Source organism: Mobula birostris, chromosome 25, assembly GCF_030028105.1.
Source record: "Mobula birostris isolate sMobBir1 chromosome 25, sMobBir1.hap1, whole genome shotgun sequence".
Lineage (NCBI taxonomy): Eukaryota > Metazoa > Chordata > Chondrichthyes > Myliobatiformes > Myliobatidae > Mobula > Mobula birostris.
Window position 1 is genome coordinate 11,441,245 of NC_092394.1, and position 25,506 is coordinate 11,466,750.

At 44.5% G+C, this 25,506-nt stretch overlaps 1 protein-coding gene across 14 annotated transcripts in view; it reads right to left on the minus strand.

The window, feature by feature from the left end:
• Nucleotides 1-25,506, minus strand: part of msi2b (musashi RNA-binding protein 2b) — a 639,735-nt gene that overhangs the window by 80,928 nt on the left and 533,301 nt on the right. For 9 of the 14 annotated variants that reach the window (XM_072243485.1, XM_072243480.1, XM_072243479.1 and 6 more), the window contains exon 11: nucleotides 17,158-17,274. In XM_072243485.1, coding sequence (XP_072099586.1) covers nucleotides 17,158-17,274 — 117 coding nt within the window. The remainder of the gene's footprint in view (nucleotides 1-17,157; nucleotides 17,275-25,506) is intronic. The other 5 variants (XM_072243487.1, XM_072243483.1, XM_072243482.1 and 2 more) reach the window with 1 other exon arrangement.

Sequence of the window (25,506 nt, forward strand, 5' to 3'; positions counted from 1 at the left end):
GAGCAACATCTGTGGAGATAAAGAGATGGTGCAAGTTTTGAGCTGGGAAGCAGCATGAAGTCCTGAGAATCAAGGGACCCTGCCGATGCTGGAAGTTTTGAGCAACACACACAAACGACCATAGGACATAAGAGCATAAGTAAGCCAGTCAGCCCATTGAATCTGCTCTGCCATTCGATCGTGGCTGATTTATTTTCCTTCTCAGCCCCATTCTCATCATAACCTATGACATCCTTACTAATCAAGAACCTATCAACCACTGCTTTAAATATACCCAATGGTTTCAACCCCACAGTAATCATTGGCAAAAAACTCACAGATTCACCATCTCTTGGCTAAAGAAATTCCTCTGTGAGCACCAACCTACCCACCATCAAGGACACGTATACAGAAAGGTGCCGGAAAAAGGCCAGTAACATCATGAAGGATTCCACCCAGCCTGTTCATGGGCTGTTTGTCCCACGGCCATCAGGGAGGAAACTACATGGCACCAACAGACCCAAACAGTTACTTTCTCCAAGCAGTAAGGCTGAGCAACACCTCCACTCACTAACCCACCCCTCTACACCCCCCAGCCACCACTACTTTATCATTTCCTGTCAAGAGTCACCTTATGTATAGACACTCCTGTGCCTATCATCACTTTAAGGATATAAAATCAATGCACAAGCTAGTTTATGTATTTATATTGTTTTTATAATTATTATTGAGCTCATTATCTTATTGTGTTTTATTTTTGTGCTGTACTGGAGCAGAGTAACAATTATTTTGTACTCCTTTACACTCATGTACTGGGAGTGACATTAGTCAATCTTTAATCTTGAGTTTTGAAAAGATCTGAATGCAATGCCTGACTGGCTGTCCACAGAGAGAAGCTGGCAATCTAACATCGTGCAATAGAAGGTTGATGTCTTCTCTCTGCTGACATTGGGTAGGAAAGAGGTACAGGAGCCTTAGCTCCTACACCTCCAGGTTCAGAAATAGTTATTACCCTTCAACCAACAGGTTCCTGAACCAGCGTGGATAACTTCACTCACCTCAACTCTGAACTGATTCCACAACCTACAGATTCACTCTCAAGGACTTCGCAACTCAACTTCTCGGTATTATTTATCTATCTATTTATCCACCTATCCTACAACATCTATCTGTTTATTGTTTGCACAGCTTGCCTTCTTTGCAAGTAGTTCTTCATTGATTCTATTGTATTTCTCTGTTCTACTGTGAATGCCTGCAAGAAAATAAGTCTCAGGGTGGTATATGGTGGCATATATGTGCTTTGATTATAAACTCACATTGAACTTTGAAAGGGATGGCATTATTAGCAGACTGTTGTGGGGATTAGTGCAAGGGTTGGGTTGTGGGCAATTAAACACTCCTGTCGCAACTAGATAACTTGACACAGCAAGAAGGAAATTGTTGTAATTAACTCATTTTACCTTGTAATAATGTATAATTGCAAATGCATGCTGTATTAATTATAACAAAATTATCATTCTGAATAATCCAGAGTTTTCTGATTTAGTGGCCAATGACACGCTCTCTCTCATTAAAGATTAAAGCTTGTTATTAAATAATTCACGGCTGGTATTGGCCCAGTTCTTGAGCTCACCAGCATTTCTGATGCGTTCTGTTAAGTTTCTGTATATGATAAAGTATAGGTCCATTGTCAAACATCGTTGTGATTTGCTCAAATCCATTGCCTGACAAGATACTGCTGAACCCCAGCACACTGTGCACTTCCATTCTCCGACAACAGCCGACCTGCTTTATACCCAAGACATGCCCTCTTCTCACTACCATCAGGGAGGAGGTACAGACACTCAATGTTTTAGAAACAGTTTCTTCTCCTCTGCCATCAGAGTCCTCAACGGACAATGAAGCCAAAACACCACCTCACTAATTTTGCTCTCTTTTGCACTAGTTATTTATTATATATTCAATATTGTAATTTATATTTGATGTATTGTACTGTACCGCTGCTGCAAAACAACAAATTTATGACATTCTCTATGTTAGTGAATATTACTGATTCTGAATTATATTTAGCAGGTGCTATGGTAACGCAGTGGGTCACCACTGCAGAACTGGGTTAATATGTCTCAGATCGATGACCTCCTTCGAACTAAGACCTGGCTGCCTGCTCCTAATGCAATTAACCCTCTGTCTCCCTTCTCCTGCTTTCAGAATACCCTTCTTAAAACCCTGCACTTCCTTCAGCTCCCTTGCTGAATACCTATTTTACACATAACACTGACAAGGTGAATGCACTCAGTCTTTTTCTCAGGGTTACGGAATTAAGAACCAGACGTCACGGGCTTAAGGTGATGGGGAGTGGAGAAGAATTAATAGGAACTCGAAGAGGCAACTTTAAAAAAACACACACAAAGGGTACTGTGTTTGTGGAACAAGCTGTCAGACGAAGTGGTTCAGATTCAGATTTACTTACACATGCACATCGAAACATAACAGTGAAATACAGCATTTGCATTAACAACCAACACAAATTTTGCCACAAATTCCAGTGCCAGTTGAAGGAAGAACAACAATAACTTTAAAAAGACAGCTGGACAGGCACATGGATGAAAGAAAAATGATGGACTATGGGAGAAGGAAAGGTTGGTTACATAGAATAGTACAGCACAGTACAGGCCCTTCAGCCCACAATGTTGTGCCGACACTCAAACCCTGCCTCCCATATAAGCCCCCCACCTTAAATTCCTCCATATACCTGTCTAGTAGTCTCTTAAACTTCACGAGTGTATCTGCCTCCACCACTGATTCAGGCAGTATATTCCATGCACCAACCACTCTCTGAGTAAAAAACCTTCCTCTAATATCCCCCTTGAACTTTCCACCCCTTACCTTAAAGCCATGTCCCCTTGTATTGAGCAGTGGTGCCCTGGGGAAGAGGCGCTGGCTATCCACTCTATCCATTCCTCTTATTACCTTGTACACCTCTATCATGTCTCCTCTCATCCTCCTTCTCTCCAAAGAGTAAAGCCCTAGCTCCCTTAATCTCTGATCATAATGCATACTCTCTAAACCAGGTAGCATCCTGGTAAATCTCCTCCGTACCCTTTCCAATGCTTCCACATCCTTCCTATAGTGAGGCGACCAGAACTGGACACAGTACTCCAAGTGTGGCCTAACCAGAGGTTTATAGAGCTGCATTATTACATCATGACTCTTAAACTCTACCTCTCAACTTATGAAAGCTAACACCCCATAAGCTTTCTTAACTACCCTATCCACCTGTGAGGCAACTTTCAGGGATCTGTGGACATGTACCCCCAGATCCCTCTGCTCCTCCACACTACCAAGTATCCTGCCATGGTTCTTGGAGTAGGTTAAAAGGCTGGCACAACCTTGTGGTCTGAAGGGACTGTACTGTGTGCGATGTTCTGGGTTCTATGTTGCTTGAATTGGAGAAAATTAGAAGGTTATGGGGAAAATGGGACTAGCTTGGATGGGCATATTGGTTGGCATGGACTAGTTTCTGTGCTATATGATGCCACAATCAGTGGCCACTTTATTAGGTCCCTTCTCTACCTAATGAAGGGGCCACTGAGTGTATGTTCATGATCTTCTGCTGCTGTAGCCCATCCACTTCAGGGTTGTGTTGTGTATTCAGAGATGCTCTTCTGCATACTGCTGTTGTACTGTATGGTTATTTGAATTACTGTTGCTTTCTTGTCAGCTTGAACCAGTCTGGACATTCTCCTCTGGCCTCTCTTATTTGCAAGGCATTTTCACCCACAGAGACGTTGCTCACTGGATGGTTTTTCTTTCACACACCATTCTGTGTAAACTCTAGAGACTGTTCTACATTAAAATCCCAAGAGATCAGCAGTTTTCGAGATACTCAAATCACCCCGTCTAGCACCAACAATCATTCCATGGTCAAAGTCACTTAGATCACATTTCTTCCCTATTCTGAAGTTTGGCCTGAACAACTGAACCTTTTGACCATGCTTGCATGCTTTTATGCACTGAGTTGCTACCACATGATTGGCCAATTAGATATTTGCATTAACAAGGCGTATGGGTATACATAAAAAAGTGGCCACTTGTGTATGAACACCTGATGGAAATCTGAGGCAAAAACAGAGTATGCTTGAAAGATTCAGCAGGTCAGATCAAGGTCATAGCCTAAATTATTGACCGTTTCTCTCTCCACAGCTGCTGCCTGACCTGCGGAGATTTTCTAGTAAATATTGGGCAAAGCCTGCAGATGATACAAGCTAAAAAAATAACCTTTAAACTAAAAATATAAAGTGTCTGTTTTTTTTTAACTTCTTCTGTCTCTCTAGAGACCAATAACCACATCAGGGCCAGTTCTTCAGAAGACACGGAGACACAAGTGGACGTGAATGGATTTCCCAACTCACGGCCTAACCGAGGAGCCATAAACGGTTGTTACGCAAGCCAATTAATTCCCACTGCTGTGCTCTCCCATCACATCCCCCTCTTTTTCCTCAATTATACTAAAATGCAGAACACCTGCCAATCAAATCTCTCCTCCAAAAGGACTCTCTTTAGAGAATTCCACCAGATTGAGTGATGCCCAATTGCTCCCAGCCGAGTACTCCAGCTGCTTGCCCCTGTCGGAAGCCTTTGCACTCAGCACTGCCACTTCTGAATCTTCACTCATTATTTGCTGGTAGTCATGTTCAGAGAATTAAATTCCCTCAATCCACTGTCACTGTTTGCTCAGAGACTGCAGTGTGATTAAGACATCTCATTAGTTTAATCTAAAATGCAGAGGTTGTTCAGTCATTTTATTTAGAGTCAGTCCCTGAATGACTGATGAACAATAAGGAATAGTGATTGCTAATTGGTTATTTTTTAAAAATCTTTACTTGAATTAACTCTGACCAGCAAACCAGCTTTGAGTTCATTTAAACTACGTATGAATGAGTTAACCAGACCAACAAACTATTGATTGATTATTAGCAATGAGCTAATCAAATTCTATGATTTTATGAAACTAGAAGCTAGGTATGAAACACATAACAGGTTAATGGGCTATCAGGTGGTTAACACCAGTAACACAATCCCAATGAAGAAACAACAAAGATCCATCCGACGAGAAGTTCACAACCCATTTATGCCATGGACCCCTACCATTAACCGAGGGGTCTATGAACCCCAGGATGAGAATCCCTTCATTAGACCATAAGACATAGGAGCAGAATTAGGCCATTTGGCCTATCAGCCATGCTATTCCATCATGGCTGATTTAGCATCGCTCTCAAACCCGTTCTCTGCCTTCTCCCTGTAACCTCTGTCGCACTTACTAATCGAGAAGCCATCAACCTCCACCCATTGACCTGGCCTCCACAGCTGTCTGTTGCAATGAATTCCACAGATTCACCACCCTGTAAATTCATTTGGATCAGGGTTTCCCCAACCCTTTCTTATGCCATGGACCCCAGGTTGGGAACCCCTGATTTAGATCATTTGTTTTGGATCCCATAGAGATATAATGATATCCAACCCCCAATGTCCTCTTGTTGCTCTCACGGAACGTAACTCAGCAACAGCAAGGAACAACAATCAGTCTTCCTTTTGCTCAGTGGTTTCAAGTGTAATTCTGGCATGACAGGTGTGGCTAAGATCTCAAATGACCCTCACGGTCGACCAGAGAGTTCCACAACATGCTGAGGTGTACAGAAAACACAGGTGAGAGATGCACACTCAGTTCATTAGATACCTTCTATACTAATAAAGTGGCCACTGAGTAAATATTCATGGTCTTCTGCTGCTGTAGCCCATCCACTTCAAGATTCGATGTGTTGTGCGTTCAGAGATGCTCTTCTGCACACCACTGTTGTAACACATAGGTACTTGAGTTACTGTAGCCTTCCTGCCAGCTTGAATCAGTCTGGATATTCTCTCCGGACCTCCCTCATTATCAAGGCATTTTTGCCCACAGAAAATTCTAGTCATTGGATGGTTTTTGGGTTTTTTTTGCACCGTACTCTGTAAACTTGAGAGCAGGGATTCTTAACTTCTTTTATGCCACAGATCTCTACCATTAATTGAGGAGACCATGGACCACAGGTTGGGAACAACAGCTTTAGGGGCTGTTGAGCATGAAAATACCAGGAGATCAGCAGTTTCTGAGATACTCAAATCACCCTATCTGGCACCAACAATCATTCCACAGTCAAAGTCACTTAAGTCACATTTCTTCCCCATTCTGATGCTTGGGCTGAACAACAACTGAACTTTTTGATCACATCTGCATGCTTTTATGTATTAAGCTGCTGCCACATGATCGGCTGATCAGATATTTGCATTAAAGAGCAGGTGTACAGGTGTGCCTAATAAAGTGGACACTGAGCGTAGAGGGATGGCGTGACCGGGTCAACTTGGCACTGAAGAGCGGCACAAATCAGGAAGTGGGTTACACCAAAGGAAGCCCATTTGCAAACGTGTGCTCTCTGCCCTAGCACTAGGGTCAAGACATCCAGGAATGGTGCTGGAAAATGTTACAGACCAAATGCAAGGATAATACAACTAATAATTTGATACTGTCTTCTCCAGGGATCTAATAATGGGCTCTGTTAATTGGGAAGATCTTGGTGCCCTACTCTAAATATTTCAGAAATTCCTCCTGATCTTTCATTGACGTCCTCTGTTTACAAGATCAAAACCCAACTAAAGTGATTCAAACTATTTTCAGATTCAAGGATGAATCTTACAAATGTAATAAGCATGAAGTTTGGGAGGCTGACAAAAACCAGCATGCCAATAGGAAGGGTCCCGGTATGGCAGTGGTTGCAAGGAGCCTAGAGTAGAAGAACAGGGAAGGATTACTTCCACGTGTAAGGCCCAGAGACAATGTTTACTCTGCAAGCCCATAGTTAATACAGAAGGATCGAACGATTAGACAGGGAAATAGCTTGGGCATGATACTGAATAGGGGAAACAGCCTCAAGATTTGGGGGAATAGATTTATGACAGGGATGAGGAGAAACTGCTTTTCCCAGAGACTAGTGAACCTGTGGAATTCTCTGCCCAGACAGCAGTAGAGGCTGCCTCAGTAAATATATTTAAGACACTGTTAGATAGATTTTTGCATAGCCGATGATTTAAAGGCTATTGGGAAAATAACTCCACCTCGATGGTCCCTGAGCCTGGCTACAAAAAGTGCAGGGTTCGGCATGGGGCTAGTAACTTCATCCCATAAAACCCCAGAGCTACAGCAATGCCGACAGAAGCTCCAAACATCTCATCCCTGGGAGAGGACAGCTACATCAAAAAAAAGCGGCTATACTTGGGGGCAATTTGAAAGACTGGCCCAGGACAGAGGACTCTGTCAAGCTGCCGTCGGCACCCTGTACCCCAGAAGGTGTGATGGGCTAAGTAAGTAATTACTGTAAGTAAGGAGAAGGCAGGTGGGTGGTGGTGAGTCCACGGCCAGATCAGCCACCATCTTATTGAATGATGGAGCAGGCTCAACAGGCCAGGTGGCCCACTCCTGCTCTGAGTTCTCACATTCTTACGAATAGGGGATCAGATCTGAAGGGTTCAATGCCTTCTCCTACATATGGTGCTCTTGCGTAGCTCACTTCTGGTCTTGTCAATTCACCAGAGCCTTGATAATGCTGACCCCTATTTTTGATCTTGTACTGTCAAGGCATTAAGCTAGAACTCTACATTTGGTTAATACCTGTCCCTCTGTTTTGGAGAGAATGTCACCACCGAGTGTCAAATCTCCAAGCAGCCCACCCCACCACTGGGTACGTGGTGCCTTCTGTTCTTATGAAATGTCACCTTACTATGAACAAACGGATGTGCACAGATGCCAAGCTGTTGAGAGCCAATACTCTGTCTACCCTCTCTGACAGTCTCCTAACTAATCAATACATTTATTGAAAGAATACTTCAAGTGTGCTCACAATACTCCAAATGTAAGACCAATGCTCTAAAAAGCCTCACCATTACATCCTTGTTTTTATATTCAAGTCCTCTAACATCACATTTGCCTTCCTTACTCAACATGCAAATAAGGCTTTAGGGAATTGTGCACTATGAATTCCAAGTCCCTTTGCATCTCCCAAGAAGGTTCATGGAAAATCCTAGATGACATTAAATCCTGCAAGAGTCTTGTGGAACTGAATAGTTCACTGCATTCTTGTATCTCTAGTATGGCTTCATTCTGTTTCTTTTTTGATTTTTGTTTCATTTATTCTCCAGAAGACAGTAACACTATAGGAAAGGCCAGCATTTACCATTCATCCCCTGTGAAGTCTGATTCTGCACAGTCAAATTCAGCCACAGATCTGTAGGCAGTCCAGGTAAGGACAACTGATTTCCTAAAGGACATTAATGAACCAGATGGGTTTTTAATAACAATCCAATAGTTCTATGAGTGACTTGTATTTAATTAGTTTAATTTAAATTCCCTGGTTGCCACAGTGGGATTCGAATTTCTGTCTCCAGATCAATGGACCAGAACTCTGGCTGCTGGTCCAAAAACTTAACCACTACACCGCCGCTGCCCACCACATCGCCCACTTAACCACTACACTGCCACTGCCCACTACATCGCCCACTTAACCACTACACCGCCGCTGCCTACTACACCGCTACACCACCCACTTAACCACTACACTGCCACTGCCCACTACATCGCCCACTTAACCACTACACCGCCGCTGCCTACTACACCACTACACCGCCCACTTAACCACTACACTGCCACTGCCCACTACATCGCCCACTTAACCACTACACCGCCGCTGCCTACTACACCACTACACCGCCCACTTAACCACTACACTGCTGCTGCCCACTTACTGTCTGTATGGTTTCCTTTTTATTAGACAGGGTTGATGAGAGTATCAGTTCCAGGAAGCTACTTTCTTTCAAACATTTTAGTGCTTTAATCATGGTGTTCAAACGGACCTCTCCCTATTTTACAAGGGTGCATTAAGACCTCCCAGCTTGTTGCAGCCTAGAGGCTGGCTTCATGATAAGACTACCAGGTATAAACCAGGACACCACAGTGGACTTGTTCTCCCATAACCAATTTTGTTCAATGTTGGCAAAGCAAACACAAGTCTTCAGTCTTATTGAGAATCAGAGAGAAAACTAGGAAGCAACTTAGCACCGAATGTGGCTATTGACTCAGTGGGTCAATGATGGTATTTATGGTCTGCCTTTCTTTCACCATTCTTCAACCCCCTCCCCCCCCATTGCCTTTGTCCGAAGGGTAGTCAATGCGTCCAGAGTTAACTACCTGTTCACTTAATCAATAACAGTGAATATCATTGGATAAGGAAGCATTGCCTTTGTCCAATGGGTAGTTGATGTACCCAGAGTTAACTAGCCATTCACTTAATCAGTAACAGTGAATGTTATTGGATAAGGGAGCACTGCCTTTCTCCAATGGGTAGTGAACGTGTCCAGAGTTAACTACCTATTCACTTAATCAGTAACAGTGCAGGTATTGGACGAGGGGAATGAAACTGAGTATTCTGCAGTACCCATCGATGAGATGGCAATCAGCATGAGCCTGCTGAAGGCAGAACATGGTGGTTGTTGAGCAATCACAATTCATTGGCTGACATGCAAGCGTGGTTGCCTGGCCAAGAACAAAACGGCTGGTGGCATAAGACAACCAGGAGTCTATGAAAGGATGTGAAGGAAGAGGGAGGTCTTCAATGGATTGGATTGTCTCAACATAGACACCCCCACCCTCACGCTTGCTACTCCCACCCCAGCAATCCCCCACAGTTGCATAGACCTTCATGGTTGAAGAGACCAGGTGTCACTACCTCATGAGCTGGAGCAGTCCCCAAGAGGCAACTAGGCTCAGGTAGCAGATCCTGACGCCCAGTCTCCAGCCATCCTGAATGGCCTTGGCAGCTGCCTGTTGTCAATGACTGCCTCAACTCTTTTCAAACGTCCATGAAATTCAAAAGCATTTAAAAACTGCCAAGACAGGTTTAAATATGCCAAAATATTATAAAAACATTATGAATGTTGAAATTATGCATGAGGACATTGAACAGGTAAAAAAAAATGTTTAAAGATATAAATATTACTTAAAATAAAGGACAAAATCCCAAACCATTTCTCTTTCCTTCCCCATCCAGGTTGATAGTCCCTTTCAAAACAATTGATTTGTCAACCACAGGGTGAGGAGCCAGATGCAAAGTGCATCTGACTCCCCACGGCCACTCTCAGCTCAGTGCTAAGTTCAGGGGGTTGACTGCACCAGAGTCTGACCCCAGTCCAACATATTTGTACCCAAGCCCTTTCTTTAACACACGGCATGATGGGTTAATGGTGATATCATACAAACAGCAGTAAAATGCAAATTGTGAACTTTAAATATACAAGTATCACAAATTCATAAATTTATGCCATCTAGTGGTGTACAACACTTGTGATACATTATTCCCTAGTGAGTCTGCCATTCTGCCATGGCCCAAGTTATGGTTCCTCTTCCTCACCTTGTGTGACCACTACAAAGATTCAGCTGAACAACACAATCTCGCTTTCTGGTTTTTAAACTTGGCATTACTGAGTAATTACAACGAATTTATCTCCCTACTACAGAATACTTCCCCCTTAAGAGAATATCTCCTAACTGAGGAATATTTCCAGAAAACATTGTCCTGAGTCCTGTTGAGGATTCAACACCTGTGGACACCAGAACTTGTCAAGATCATATGTGAAGGTTGAAGAAGAACATCAGAACTGATGGAATCCGAGATGGACCTTGCTATTGGCTTCCACACTCCCAGGTCAGTGTAAGGGTATGGGAAGAGTGTAGCAAGGATACTACCCCGCTTCTTCTGACTGCAGATAGGTTTGGGATCAGGACCAGGAACTGGCACTGGCCTGTCTACTCAGTGCTCATTGGGAGATGGTCCATTAGTTGAAGCCATGCCAAATGTGTATCATTGATCACATCAGCCTTGCCTGTCCCGAGTTGAGAGGGTGGAGTCTCTGGGTGAGATGGGGAGGGGATGAGTTATGGGGTCAGGCTCCATACTTGGGAACGAGTCAAAGGGGAATTTGGTCCAACACATGAATGGTCTGGGTACCGAGAAGATCTGGCACTGTGATGGTTATAGGAGCTGCCAACGACATCTCACATAAGCATGCATCTCAGCTCCAGAGGCAGAAAAGAGACATACAAAACTAGAGGCAAATGCAGGCAGAGAGGACAGAGGGAGATGTTTTATGAAACTGGAGACAAGGAGCTGAAGAACAAAAAGAAATTGAAATAAAAAAGGGTGCAAGAACTGAACGAAAAATAGACATTTCTCTCAAGTAGGTATGAATGTTTCTCATTTCTCTGTTTGTGCAGTGTGTTGTTTTTCTCTCATGTAAAGAACAAGCGACATGCAGCTAACGTTGGAAGTTGGACATGTGACAGGATTAAGAGGCAAGGACAAACCTTCCCGCTGAGCACGCTCAGTAGAGTGTTTGAGATGGAGGTGCGCAGGTCCGAGTGAAAGAGAGGTGGGAAACACTGCCTCAGAAACACTCTCTCACAGCGGCCCAACCAATCGAGGGAATAAAAAAAAACAACAAAAAGACATAACTACTCACACACCTACCGACAGAGTCATGTATTTACGTTGATTATGTTCCAGCTGGCAGATCTGAGGGAGCAGCCCAGGGGTCCTGCAGGGCATGTCCTACAGAAAATAAGCCAATACTCCAGACCCATGATGGGATGGGATTTTTGTTTTCCAGTGTGTTTGTTTGTGGAGATGAATTGATCTCCCTCCCCTCCCTCTCTCCCCATCATCGCTTTATTCCCACCCTCACTTCTCTCCCATCAACCTTCCATGACCAAACTCAAAAGTTCAAGCTCTGAGGATGAGGTGATGAAGATGATGCCTCAACTCTTCAGCTTCTTCCATTAAAGCTCACACTAAGGTGTGGGCGAGTCAAGGGTCATTTCCGGGGCCAGGTGATAGCATGGCAGTTGGCTTAACTGTGTTACAGTGTCAATGATCACCGATTGGGGTTCGATTCCTGTCGCTGTTTGTAAGTGACCGCGCGGGTTTCCTCCATTTTCTCCCAGTGACCATGTGGGTTTCCTCCGGGTGCTTCAGTTTCCTCCTGCATTCCAGAGATGTACAGACGTGACACCAGTTAGTGAGTTGAGGGCCTGTTATGTTGGCAGATCTTGTGGGCTGCCCCAGTATAATCCTCACTGATTTGATTTGATGCAAACAATGCGTTTCACTGTATGTTTCGATGTACATGTGACAAATAAAGTTAATCTTTATCGTTAGAGGAAAGCATCAATTCTTCTCTTTCATACCGGTGAATGCTCGGTACCTTCCCACCACTGGGAATCCAAAAGGCCAGGAATTTCATTGTCCCGCAGACACTAGAACCCATTCTACTATAGTAAGCAGTGCTAGGCCAAACAGTGAGAAGCACTGTGTGTATCTCTGTCTCTTGAGTCAGTCAGAGTGAGGTGAGAAAGAAGCAAGAATTTTATCCTTCCAAGATATTTTTCAATTCCACCAACTGGGAAATTATTGCACCAAGAATTTAAAGGAATCATAAATAGCTAGTTGGAATCATTTCCATCGAGCAAGTTCAACATACTTTGCAGGGGACTAGGATTAAGGCAGAGTCCACAGCTTCCGATGGGAGAAGAGCTGATGTAACTTCAGCAGACAACAAGGAGAGGAAGCAGGATAGTGAAATTACTGCTGCATTGTTTCAGCAGAGCAGATACGATGGGCTGAAAGGCCTCCAGTGAGTCACTACCTAACCGAAGAGTTGGTTGGGTAAAGTGGAGTCGTCAAGCAAGGTTGTACAGTGCCTATAAAAAGTATTCACCCCCCCCCCCAGAAGTTTTCATGTTTTATTGTTTTACAACATTAAATCTCAGTGGATTTAATTTGGCTTTTTTGACACTGATCAACAGAAAAGACTGTTTCGTGTCAAAGTGAAAACAAATTTCGACAAATTGGTCTAAATTTATTATAATCATTAAAACACAAAATAATTGACTGCATAAGTCCTCTCCCCCTTCAAGTCAGTATTTAGTACATGCACCTTTAGCAGCAATTACAGCCTTGAGTCTGTGTGGATAGGTCTTTATCAGCTTTGCACATCTGGACAACACAATTTTTCCCTATTCCTCTTTACAAAACTGCTTAAGTTTTGTCAGATTGCATGAGGATTCATGAGTGAACAGCACTTTTCAAGTCCAGCCACAAATTCTCAATTGGATTGAGGTCTGGACTCTGACTTGGTCACTCCTGGACATTAACTTCACTGTTTTTAAGCCATTCCTATGTAGCTTTGGCTTTATGGTTGGGGTTATTGTCTTGCTGGAAAGACATTCTTCTCCCAAGTCACAGTTCTCTTGCAGACTGCATGAAATTTTTACTCCAGGATTTTCCTGTATTTTGCTGCATTCATTTTACTTTCTACCTTCACAATCCTTCCAGGGTCAGCTGCAGTGAAACATCCCCACAGCATGATACAGCCACCACCATGCTTCACAGTAGGGATGGTGTGTTTTTGATGATGTGCGGTGTTTAGTCTGATAGCCAAAAACTCAATTTTGGTTTCATCAGAGCATAGAACCTTCTTCCAGCTGAGTTCAGAGTCTCCCACATGGCTTCTGGCAAACGCTAGCTGACATTTCATTTGAGTTTTTTTTTTCCCCAAACACTGGCTTTGTCTTTACCACTCTCCCATAAAGCTGCAACTGGTGAAGCACCCAGGCAACAGTTGTTGTATATGCTGTCTCTCCCATCCTAGTCACTGAAGCTTACAACTCCTCCACAGGAGGAGGCCTCCCTCAACTAGTCCCCTTCTTGCACGGTCACCCAGTTTTTGAGGATGGCCTGCTCGAGGCAGATTTACAGCTGTACCATATTCTTTCCATTTCTTGATGATTGACTTAACTGTACTCCAAGGGATATTCAGTGACTTGGACATTTTCTTGTATCCATCTCCTGACCTGTGTTTTTCAATAACCTCTTTGCAGAGTTGCTTGGAGTGTTCTTTTGCCTTCATGGTGTAGTTCTTGCCAGGATACTGACTCACCAGCAGTTGGACCTTCCAGATACAGGTGTATTTTTACCACAAACAACTGAAACACTTTGACTGCATAAAGGTGATCTCCATTTAACTACTTATGTGACTTCTAAAACCAACTGACTGCACCAGTGATGATATGGTGTGTCAGTATAAAGGGAGTGAATACTTATGCAATCAATTATTTTGTGTTTTATATTTGTAATTAATTTAGATCACTTTGCAGAGATCTGTTTTCACTTTGACACGAAAGAACCTTTTTCTATTGATCCTTTTTCTATTGATCACTGTCAAAAAAAGTCAAATTAAATCAATGATGAGTCAATGTTGTAAAACAATAAAACATGAAAACTTCCAAGGGGGGGGGGGAAGGTGAATACTTTTTATAGGCACTGTACAATGACAAACAGAGGATCAAGTCTCTCTTCCTTCATCTAATTCCCATTTGCCTCTCGAAAGTGCCAGAGTGAAGCCAAGTTTGACTTTGCCCAGGCTGGAACATTCTCATGTTTGGAACACACAAGAAGAGATGCTTGTTCTGCAGCTTAGAGAAAAATACTCTGACCAGCCATCTCCCTACCCCACCCATCATCAGCTGGTCTCAGTGCCCTGTAGCTAGGAAGTGGGAGATAGTTCGGATCCTGAAGGGGTGGAGGGGTGATGACATTTTTTTAACATGCAATAAGTTAAGGTCTTCTCACAGGGGTCAGCTTCCAAAATGACAGTGAGGTGTCACCATACTCTTCCTGATTCTGGCACTGTCATGTTGTGTGGACCACAGGGCCTTCCTCACCTGACGCCTCAGACTTAAGGTATAACCTCACTCAGCAGATGGGTAATCTCCCTCTGTTCCAAGCAGGAAAACAAGTAGGTCCTCCAGAAAGAGGGGGTCAAAATGGCTACCCAATACAAAATGGTTGCCTTGGCAACAAAGAGGGGTTCTGAGTCAAAGCGTGTGAAGTGCTGTGGCTGTCTCTCTGTGATTTGAGTCAGCCAATGGGAGGTGAGAATGGTCCTTACACTTTGGGGTGACATGTGTGATCCTAGTGCCTGCCTATCGCTTCCTGTTCACTGTCCTTCGAGACGGAGGCTGGCAAGTGGCCACGTAGGGGTACAAGGGACAGCATCGTGTCAAAGGAGAGCATCATGTGCCCTCTCCAGTAACGAAACGAGGCTTTACTCCACCGGGACACAGCAGACAATGCAATGAACGTTGGCCAAGTCCCTTTCAGAAGGACTTAAAGCTTTGTCCGGAGCTAGTCAGCGAAATATTCAGCCTAAGCCCGTGAGGCTGAACTAGAATGGAATGATAATTTGTGGAGTTTGGCAGACAGCCCTCATCCCAGCACCCAGTACACATCAGGAACCACTGTAGTCCATCAAATCTGCCAACCAGAGCCACCTTCATGGCTGTCAAAGTTCAGTATATTGCAAAGATATTAATACCCATGTCAACATTGTTAAATGGTTCAGGCACAGAATTTTCAAATGCTTTAGTATATATATTTAAAAATGCACCAAAAGCACTCTAATTAAATAATGGAAGCAAGTTTTAACGTCATCTCTACCGACTCCAGGCAGAGCAATCATGAGCCAGGTTAGCTGGTTAGGACAATGACAGCAGGACAACTAATGAGAGGGGACATGGGGCGGGGGGGGTGGGGGTAGGTGGGGATATGGAGGGGAAGGGGAGAAAGGAAAGGGAGAGAGAGACTGAGAAAGAATGGGAGAATGAGAGAGATAGCGAATAGGAGCGATAAGAATTAGAGAGAATGAGTGACAAACGAGACAGAACGAGAAAATAAGCAAGAATTGAGAGAGAATTCGAGTGAGAAAGAGAAAGAGAGAATGAGACAGATAAGAGAGAGAAAGTGAGCGAGAATAGAAAGATAACAAGAGAAAGGGAAAGGGAAAGAATGAGAGAGAGCGAGAGAGAATGAGAGAGAGGGAGAGAGGGAGGGAGAGAATGAGAGAGAGGGAGAGAGGGAGGGAGAGAGGGAGGGAGGAAGAGAGGGAGGGAGAGAGAGAGGGAGGGGGCAGGGAGGGGGGAGAGAGAGGGAGAGAGGGAGGGAGGGAGAGAGAGGGAGGGAGGGAGAGAGAGGGAGAGAGGGAGGGAGAGAGGGAGGGAGAGAGGGAGGGAGGGAGAGAGAGAGAATGAGAGAGACAGGGTGGGGGACACCGAGTGAGGGGAGAAGTGTGGGATGGAGGAAGGGAGGGGCAGGCCAAGACGTGAGGGGAAGGGAAAGTGAGATGGGGAAGGGGCTTGGAGAATGGAAAGCAGAGGTTAAAAAAGATGACGAGGAGGGAAGGTGAGGAAATAAAGTGAAGAAAGGGACTATGGGAAAGGGCAAAGGAATATATCTACAGAGAGAACAGTGAGTGAGAAGCTGGGTTAGGGACTCAGGTGACAACAAAGGAGGCAGGGTGAAGGAAAGTAGGAACGGGGAGGAAGGTTGGTGGGAGAAAGCAAAAGTAGAAAGCAAGCACATGAAAGAGAAAGACTCAAACTTAGACGGTGCTTGAAGAGGTGGAAAGCAAGGATACAGGAGAGAGACTAGGAGTGGGATGAATGGAATGAAGCAAAAGAGGGAGAGATGGGGTCTTCTCATTTAAGCCAGAAAGACTTGCTAAAGGGGCAACAATTATCTTTGCTCCCTCAGAATCTTTTCTATTGCTTCCCAAAGGAAGCAGCATGGGATTGAACGGGCCCTGGTCCAGTAACTGGCCAATCACTGCTCAGCACCACAGTTAAAACCAGCACATCAAAATCTAGGAAAGTCATTTTTATTTTTGCAAGCAGCACACGTTGGCATAGGAATTAAATTTAGAACCACACCATAACTCTTGAAACAAGCCAAATAGCCTGGTCAGCCCACTCTCCCTGGTAACAACGTGCCAAGCTAGGGCCTGTCCTGTTGCCGTGAACCAGGACATGACCATTCCAGGCCGGAGCTTGTGGCTTTGGGTGAACCCACCCTCCCACACCCACCCCTCCACCCCCGCCCCCACACCGCACCCCCACCCCCAAGAGCGCAGCGAGAGCTGACAGAGACCCGACAAGAGAGTGACGATGGACAGCTGCAGCCACACAGAATTCCAACGGAGCTTTACCTGCCCGTACATTCTGAGGGTATGCCATGTAGCCGCCTCTTCCGCGGGTGCCCCTACCTGAGCCTCGCGTCGCTGCTGTTGCTGCTGCCACTGGGCCATAGGCTGCTGCGGGAAAGCCTGCGTACAGGGGGAAGAGAGAGGCAGGAATGTGTAAATTGATCGGGCAGTCACAGCACTGCAAGACGTAGTTTCCTCTTTTCCCTCTCTATCTCTCTCATTCCTCATTCTCTTATTTGCTTGAGCAAACAAATCTCAAGGTTGTATAATTTATACATTCTTTAATAATAAGTGAATCTTGAATCTTGTTTCTCACATTCTCTCTCTCTCTCTTTCTTTTTTCATTCTCTTTCTCAACCCTCACTTTCTCTCATTCTTCATTCTCTCTCATTGTCTCTCTCCCTTATTTTCTCTCTCTCTCTCTCACTGCCTCTTTCTTCCCCAGTCATTCTCTCATTATCTCTCTCTCATTTTCCCTCCCTCTTATTTTCTCTCTCATTCTCATTGTCTCTCTCTTATTCTCTCCTTCTATCTCTTTCTCACACAATCTTCATTCTCTCTCCCCCCATCTTCCCCCTCTCTCTCAGAGAGAGGGTATCTGGAATGAGGTGTCGGAGTGCTGGAGGAGACAAGAGCGATGGCGGTGTCTAAGGGCTCTTTGATATGCACATGAATATGCTGAGGTCGGAGGGATACAGACATCCGTGTTGGCAGAAGGGGTTAGTTAGTTAGGGATTTAATTACAGGTCTAATTAGCTTGGCTCAACATTGTGGGCAGGATTTCCTGTTCCTGTGCTTTACTATTCTATGTGCTTTAGGCCATTCAGCCCATCAATTCTTCTCTGTCATTCAATTGTGGCTGATTTTTTTTTTGCAACCCCATTCTCTCTGTAACACTAACCCCCCACTTATCAATCAACAATCTATGCCTTAAATACACCCAATGGTAGATGCAGGTTCAATTATAGCATTGAAGAGAAGTTCAGGTAGGTATGTAACTGGAAGAAGTCTGAAGGTCTTGGTGCAGGTAGATGGGACTGGGCAGAAGATCAGGTGAGCATGGACTAAATGGGATGAAGGGCCTGTTCATTACTACTGTAACTATTATAGTAGTTACTGACTCTATGATATGTGGACGGGTTATTGAATAGGAATGGTTTAGACCAGGGGTCCATGGACCTCTTGCTTAATGATATTAGTTTATTGTATAAAATAATTGGGAACCCTTGGTTTAGATGGATATGGGCCAACGCAGGCAAATTGGTCTAGCTCAGGAAAGCACCTTCGATGAATTGGACTGAAGGTTGTGTTTCTCAACTGTCTGACTTGATGACACACACAAACAGGTAAACTCTCACATGTATGCGTGTGCTTTTGCACACAGCCCTTCATTTCCCCTTTAAACCCTTCCAGTAATCTAGTTTTTGTAACCTCACTGCTGTCAAAATTTCCAGGAATTTACTATCCTTTGTGCAAAGACAGTCTTAGCATCTCAGTGTTAATGTCTGCCCCCTTAATTTGTAAGCCGTCAACTTGTTCAAAACTCCCCTACTTGTGAAAAAAATTAAATGTCTTCCCTCTCATACCTCCTCAGGGTGTTAACCTTTCAATAAAATTATCTATCATTCTTCTAAACTCTAACTTCCTTAGCCTCTTTTGATGCGACAACCCTTTCATCCTTGGAATTAGGAGGGTGCACCTCTTCTGGATTGTCTCCTCTGCAGTTATTCTTTCTTAGGAAGGCAATATTGCTTTACTTTTCACTTCAAATATGAAGTGGATGCATATTTTTTTTATATTTCAAAATATACTTTATTCAAAAATAAATATATACAATAAACCATTCAATAACTTTCTATCCTTTACCTACATTTCCATTATAGTCAGTACATACCCGTATTTATAGCCACCCACGTGGCACTCCAGTAGTTCAGCTTAGCATATCATTGTTGAGGGGTATACTCCCCGCCCACCGACCCCTCCCACTCCCACAGGTGGAGAAACCTATACTGTGGTCCTTCCCCACCGGGCCCTTGCGGTGGCTGCACCGAGTTTCAGTGCGTCCCTCAGCACGTACTCCTGCAGCCAAGAGTGTGCCAGTCAGCAGCATTCTCCCACGGACATCTCCATGTGCTGGTAGATCATCAAGTTTCGGGCCGACCAAAGAGCGTCTTTCACCGAGTTGATGATCTGCCAGCAGCACCGGATGTTGGTCTCCGTGTGCGTCCCCGGGAACAGCCCGTAGATCAGAGAGTCCTCTGTTACGCAGTTGCTGGGGATGAAACGTGACACTAGCCCGTCCATCCTCCTCCACACCCTCTTTGCGAACTGGCAGTGTGCAAAGAGGTGGGTCACAGACTCCTCCTCACTGCAGTCCACCCATGGGCAGTGGGGTGTGGAGACGACGTTCCGGGTGTACAGGAGGGCTCTGACTGGGAGGGCCCCTCTCACCGCCAGCCAGGCAAGGTCTTGGTGCCTGTTGGTGAGACCTGACGATGAGGCATTTTGCCAGATGAACTGGACAGTCTGCTCAGGGAACCACCCCACTGTGTCCATCACGTCCTTCTCCTGCAGTGCCTGCAGGACACTACGTGCCGACCACTGCCTGATGCCCCTGTGGTCAAAGGCATTCTCCTGGAAGAACTTTGCTACGTAGAACAGGTATGCCGGCAACGACCAGCTGACTGGGGCGTTGCGCGGGAGTGGGGCCAGACCCATCCTTTGTAGCCAGGGCGACAGGTAGAACCTGGGCACATAGTAGTACTTGGTGCCCACATACCTGGGTTCTACACACAACCTGATGCAGCCACATATGAAATGGGAAAACGTAGACAAATTTGATAACAAGCGTGATAACAGGTGCACCACAAAGCTGTGAGCTTAGCCCCTGCTCTACTCACTTTACACTTATGTTTGTGAGGCTAACCACAGCTCCAGTGACAAATTTAAGCTTGCTAACAACACCATTGTCATTCGCTGAATCAAAGGTGGTTGATGAATCAGCACACAGGAAGGAGATTGAAAATCTGGCTGAGCAGTGTCACAACAACAACCTCCCACTCAATGTCAGCAAGACCAAGGAGCTGATTATTGACTTCAGGAGAAGGAACCCAGAGGTCCATGAGCCAGTCCTCATCGGGAGATTAGTGGTGGAGCAAATTTAAATTCCTTGATGTTATTTCAGAGAATCTGTCCTGGATCCAGCGCATATGTAGGTGGATTAAGGAGAAAGCACAGCAACGCCTCTACTTCCTTAGGAGTTTGTGAAGATTCAGGATGACATTTAAAACTTTGACAAACTTCTATAAATGTGCGGTGGGGAGTATTTTAACTGATTGCATCACTGCCTGGTATGACAATACCAGTGCCTTCGAATGGAAAATCCTACAGAAAGTAGCCAGTCCACATGGGTAAGACCCTCCCAACCAGTGAGCACATCTACACAGAGCGTTGTCACAGGAAAGCATCCATCATCTGGGACCCCCGCCAGCCTGGACATGCTCTCTTCTCTCTGCTGCCATCAGGAGGAAAGTCTAGGAGCCTCAGCATCCATACCCGCAAGAAAACAAATCTCAGGGTCGTATACGGTGACATATATGTACTTGAATGATAAATTTACTTCGAACTTTGGTTGGATTTCAGATCTGTCAAAATAATTAGACTGCCACATTTGTGTAAAGTACTTTGAATCCTTAAGAAATATCCTGCACTATCAGTGTAATCCACCAGGTGGCAGTAGTGTCCACCCCCTCATCAATCAGAGATGATCACGTTTGAAGGTCAGTGCATTGACTAACAATCACCAGTTAGCAATGGTAAACTGTACTAAGCGACAGTGCCACACTCCCTCAGTATTGCACGGTGTTAAAGTGGTCCAACTCCCGTTCAACAGGCTTGGGCAAGTACAGGCGGAGGTTGTAAGTAAGTTTCCAGTAATTTTTTTTCTGTCAGTACATAGTGCGCTGAGAATGGATGTAGAGTTAGTGGTATTCCTTGTGTGAGACATAGGAACTTTGGGAGTCATCCATTATCCCTGATAACTCCATATGCTCGAAGTACACCTTAGAGACAGAATTAAGGATCTGGAGCTGCAGCTCCTCAGAGACTACGTTAAGCTGCAGCTCGATGACCTTCAGTTCATTCAGGAGAACAGAGAGGTGACAGAAAGGAACAAAAAGGAGTTTGTCACCCCTAAGTTGCAGGAGGTGGGGACCTGGCTGACTGTCAGGAGAGAGAAAAGGAATAAACAGGCTGTGCAGAGAACTGCTGTGGTCATTCCCCTTAATAATAAACTTACCACTTTGGATACTGTTCGGCGGGGAGGGGGAACAATCAACCAAGGGGAAGCCACAGCGAGCAGGTCTCTGGCACTGAGTCTGTTTCTGTGGCTCAGAAGGGAACAGGGAGGAAGAGGAGTGTTGTAGAGATAGGGGAGGAACAGAAAGCAGGTTCCGTAGACGTGACAAACATATCCGGATGGTATATTGCCTCCCAGGTGCCAGAGTCAAATCGGGTCCACAGCATTCTAAAGGGGGAAGGTGAATGCTAGAGCTGGTGGGGAGGGTTTGAACTAACTTGGCAGGGGAGTGGGAACCAAAGTGATAGGGCTGAGGATGGTGCCGTTGGTTTATAAACAAAGGCCGTGTGTAGTGAGATTGTGAGGAAGGGCAGGTAGACGATAGGGCAAAATTAGTCATAGTCATACTTTATTAATCCCAGGGGAAATTGGTTAAAATTGCAGCTAGTGGGATGTTTTGAGGTATAACATGGGGGCAAAATCGAAAAGGGTGATGGATAGAAGATGGAAGGTGTTATATTTGGAATGCACACTGCATACGGAATAAGGTAGATGATCTTGTAGCACAGTTAGAGACTGGCAGGTACAACATCGTGGATATTGCTGAGCCGTGGCTGAAAGAAGATCATAGTTGGGAACTCAACATCCAAGGATATACCTTGTATCAAAAGGACAGGTAGGTAGATAGAGTGGGTCGGTCTGTTGGCAAAAAATGAAATTGAATGCTGATGGTTAGGTTAGAGTTAGATGACATAGGATTATAAGATGCAGAATCCTTGTGGGTAGAGTAAAGAAACTGTAAGGGTAGAAAGACCCTAATGGAAGTAGTATATCAGTCTCCAAGCCAGGATGTGGGATAGAATTTACAATGGGAGATAGAAAAGGCATGTAAAGGCAATGTCAGGATAGTTGTAGATTGGAAAATCAGGTGGTGCTGGATCCCAAGAGAAGGAATTGGTAGAATGCCTAAGAGGTGGCTTCTTAGAGCAGCTTGTAGATGAGCCCACTAGGGGATCAGCACGTCTAGATTGGGTGTTGTGTAATGAACCAAATTTGATTGGAGAGATTAAGATAAGGAACCGTTAGGAAGCAGTGATCATAATATGATAGAATTCACACAGGAGGGAGAAGCCAAAGTCAAATGTATGAGTATTACAGTGGAGTAAGTGGAACTACAAAGACATGAGGAAGAAGCTGGCCAAAGTTGATTGGAAGGGGCACTAGCAAGGATGTTGGCAGAACAATAACGGCTGGTATTTTTGGAGACGCAGTTTGAAAGATGCAGTATAGACACATCCCAAAGTTAAAGTAGTATTCTAATGGGATGGTGAGCACCATTGCTGACAAAGGAAGTCAAAGACAGCATAAAAGCAAATGAGAGGGCATACAATATGGTAAAAATTAGTGAGAAGGTAGAGGATTGGGAAGCATTTAAAAACCAACGGAAGGCAACTAAAAAATCCATAGGTAGAGAAAAAATGAAATATGAAGTGAAGCTAGCCAATAATATAAAAGAGAATACCAGAAGTTATTTCAGACATATAAAGGGTAAAAGGAAGGCAAGAATGGATATAGAACCACTGGAAAATGATGCTGGAAAGGTAGTAATGGGGGATAAAGAAATGGTGAAGGAATTTAATTAGTATTTTGCATAGTGGAAGACACTAGCATTATACCAGAAATTTAAGAACGTCAGGGGACAGAAGTGAGTGTTGTTGCTATTACTAAGGAGGGTATTTGGGAAGATGGAAAGTCTAAAGGTAGATAAATCACCTGGACCAATAGAATACACCCCAGGGTTCTGAAAGAGGTAGCGGAAGAGAATGCGGAGGCATTAGTATGATCTTTCAGGAATCACTAGATTCTGGAGTGGTTCATGAGAACTGGAAAATTGCAAATGTCACTCCATTCTTTAAGAAGGAAGGGAGGTAAAAGAAAGAAATCATAGGACAGTGGTTGGAAAGATGTTGGAGGCCATTATTAAGGATGAATTTAAGGGGCACTTGGAGGCAGCTGCTAAAATAGGTGGAAGTCAGCATGGGTTTCCTTGAAATCATGCCTGACAAATCTGTTGGAATTCTTTGAGGAAATAACAGGTATGATAGACAAGGGAGAGTCAATGAATGCTGTTTTTCTTGGATTTTTAGAAGTCCTTTGACAAGATGCTGCACATGAAGCTGCTTAACATGTTAAAATCATGGATAGAAGTTTGCTGACTGGCAGGACGCAAAGAGTAGGAATAAAGGGGAGCCTTTTCTGGTTGGGTGCTGGTGATCAGTGGTGTTTTCCATAAGGGTTGGTGCTGGGACCAATTCTTTTTGCATTATATGCCAATGATTTGGATGATCCAATTGATAGCTTGTTTGTGTTGATGGCTTTGTGGCCAAGTTTGCAGATGATACAAAGAAAGGTGGAGGGGCAGGTAGTGTTGAAGAAGCAGGTAGTCTGCAAAAGGATTTAGACAGATTGGGAAAGTAGGCAAAGAAATGGGAGGTGGAATATCACGTACAGCTGTGTGTGGTCATGCACTCTGGTACAAGGAATAAAGGCAAAGACTATTTTCTAAACAGGGAGAAAATTCAAAAATCAGAGATGCAAAGAGACTTGAGAGCCCTTGTGCAGGATTCCCTCAAGGTTAACTTATAGGTTGAGTTGGTGGTAAGGAAAGCATTTGCAATGTTAGCATTCATTTCGACTAGAATATAAGACCAAGGATGTAATACTGAAGCTTTGTAAGGAATTGGTCAAATCGCACTTGGAGTACTGTGAGCAGTTTTGGGCCTCAAATCTATGAAAAGTTGTGCTGGCATTGGAGAGGGTCCAGAGGAAGTTTATGAGAATGATTCCGGGAGTGAAATAGTTAATGTATGAGGGGCACTTGATTGCTTTGTGCCTGTACCCAGCTGAGTTTAGAAAGAGGGGAGATCTCATTGAAACTGAACAAATATTGAAAAGTCTGGGTAGAGTGGATGCAGGGAAGATGTTTCCTATAGTGAGTGAGACTGGGACCTGAGGGCACAGCATCAGATGAGACGGACATCCACATAACACAAAGATGAGAAGGAATTTGTTTAGCCAGAGGCTAGTGAATCAGCGGAGTTCATTGCTACCGGCGGCTAAGAGGCCAAATCACTCAGTATATTTAAAACGGTTGATAGGTTCTTGATTAGTGGCGTCAAGGGATATGGTGAGAAGGTAGGAGAATGAGATTGACAGGGATAATAAATCGGCCATGATGAATGGCGGAGCGTGCTTGATGGGCCAAATGGCCTAATTATGCTCCTATGTCTTATGATCTGAAATGTTGGTCAGGAGGTCAGGCAACATCAATGAAAGGGAATAAACACTCAACGTTTTGGGCCGATACCTACAATCAGGAGTTATTCTTGCATTTTGTGCCTGTCGCTCAAGATTTCCAGCATCCGCAGAATCTCTCAGGTATATACAAATATATCTTCTCAATCACAGTCACAAACGGCACCAGTTTAGCAGATCTAGCAATAGCAGCTGCCAACGTCAGCATCCTGAACACAGTCCAGTAGAGTATTGATTACCTTTGCATGAGACACTAAACCAGGGCCACTTCCACCCTCTGTAAAAATACTGACACACTACTTCAGGGAAGAGCTGGGAGGTCTCCAGCATGTCCCGGCCAATATTTCTCCATCATTTAATATCACTGAAGAAACTGGCCATCTGTTCATCACTATGTTTATGGGAGCTGTCTGTGGGAGAACTGATACAGACAGGAAAAGTTTAGAGGGATATGAGTCAAAGGACCATTAAGACCCCTACCGTCCAGGACATGCCCTCTTCCCATTACTTTTCTCTTTCTCTCCCTCTCTCCCTCCCTCCCCTCTCTCTGTCTCTCTCTCTATATCTATCTAACCACCCAAGACATGTCCTCTTCTCACTATTACCATCAGAGAGGAGGTACAGGAGCCTGAAGGCCAACACTCAATGTTTTAGAAACAGCTTCTTCCCCTCTGCCATCAGATTTCTGAAGGGCCCACAAACACTACCTTGCAACTCCCTTCCCTCTCACCCTCTCTCTG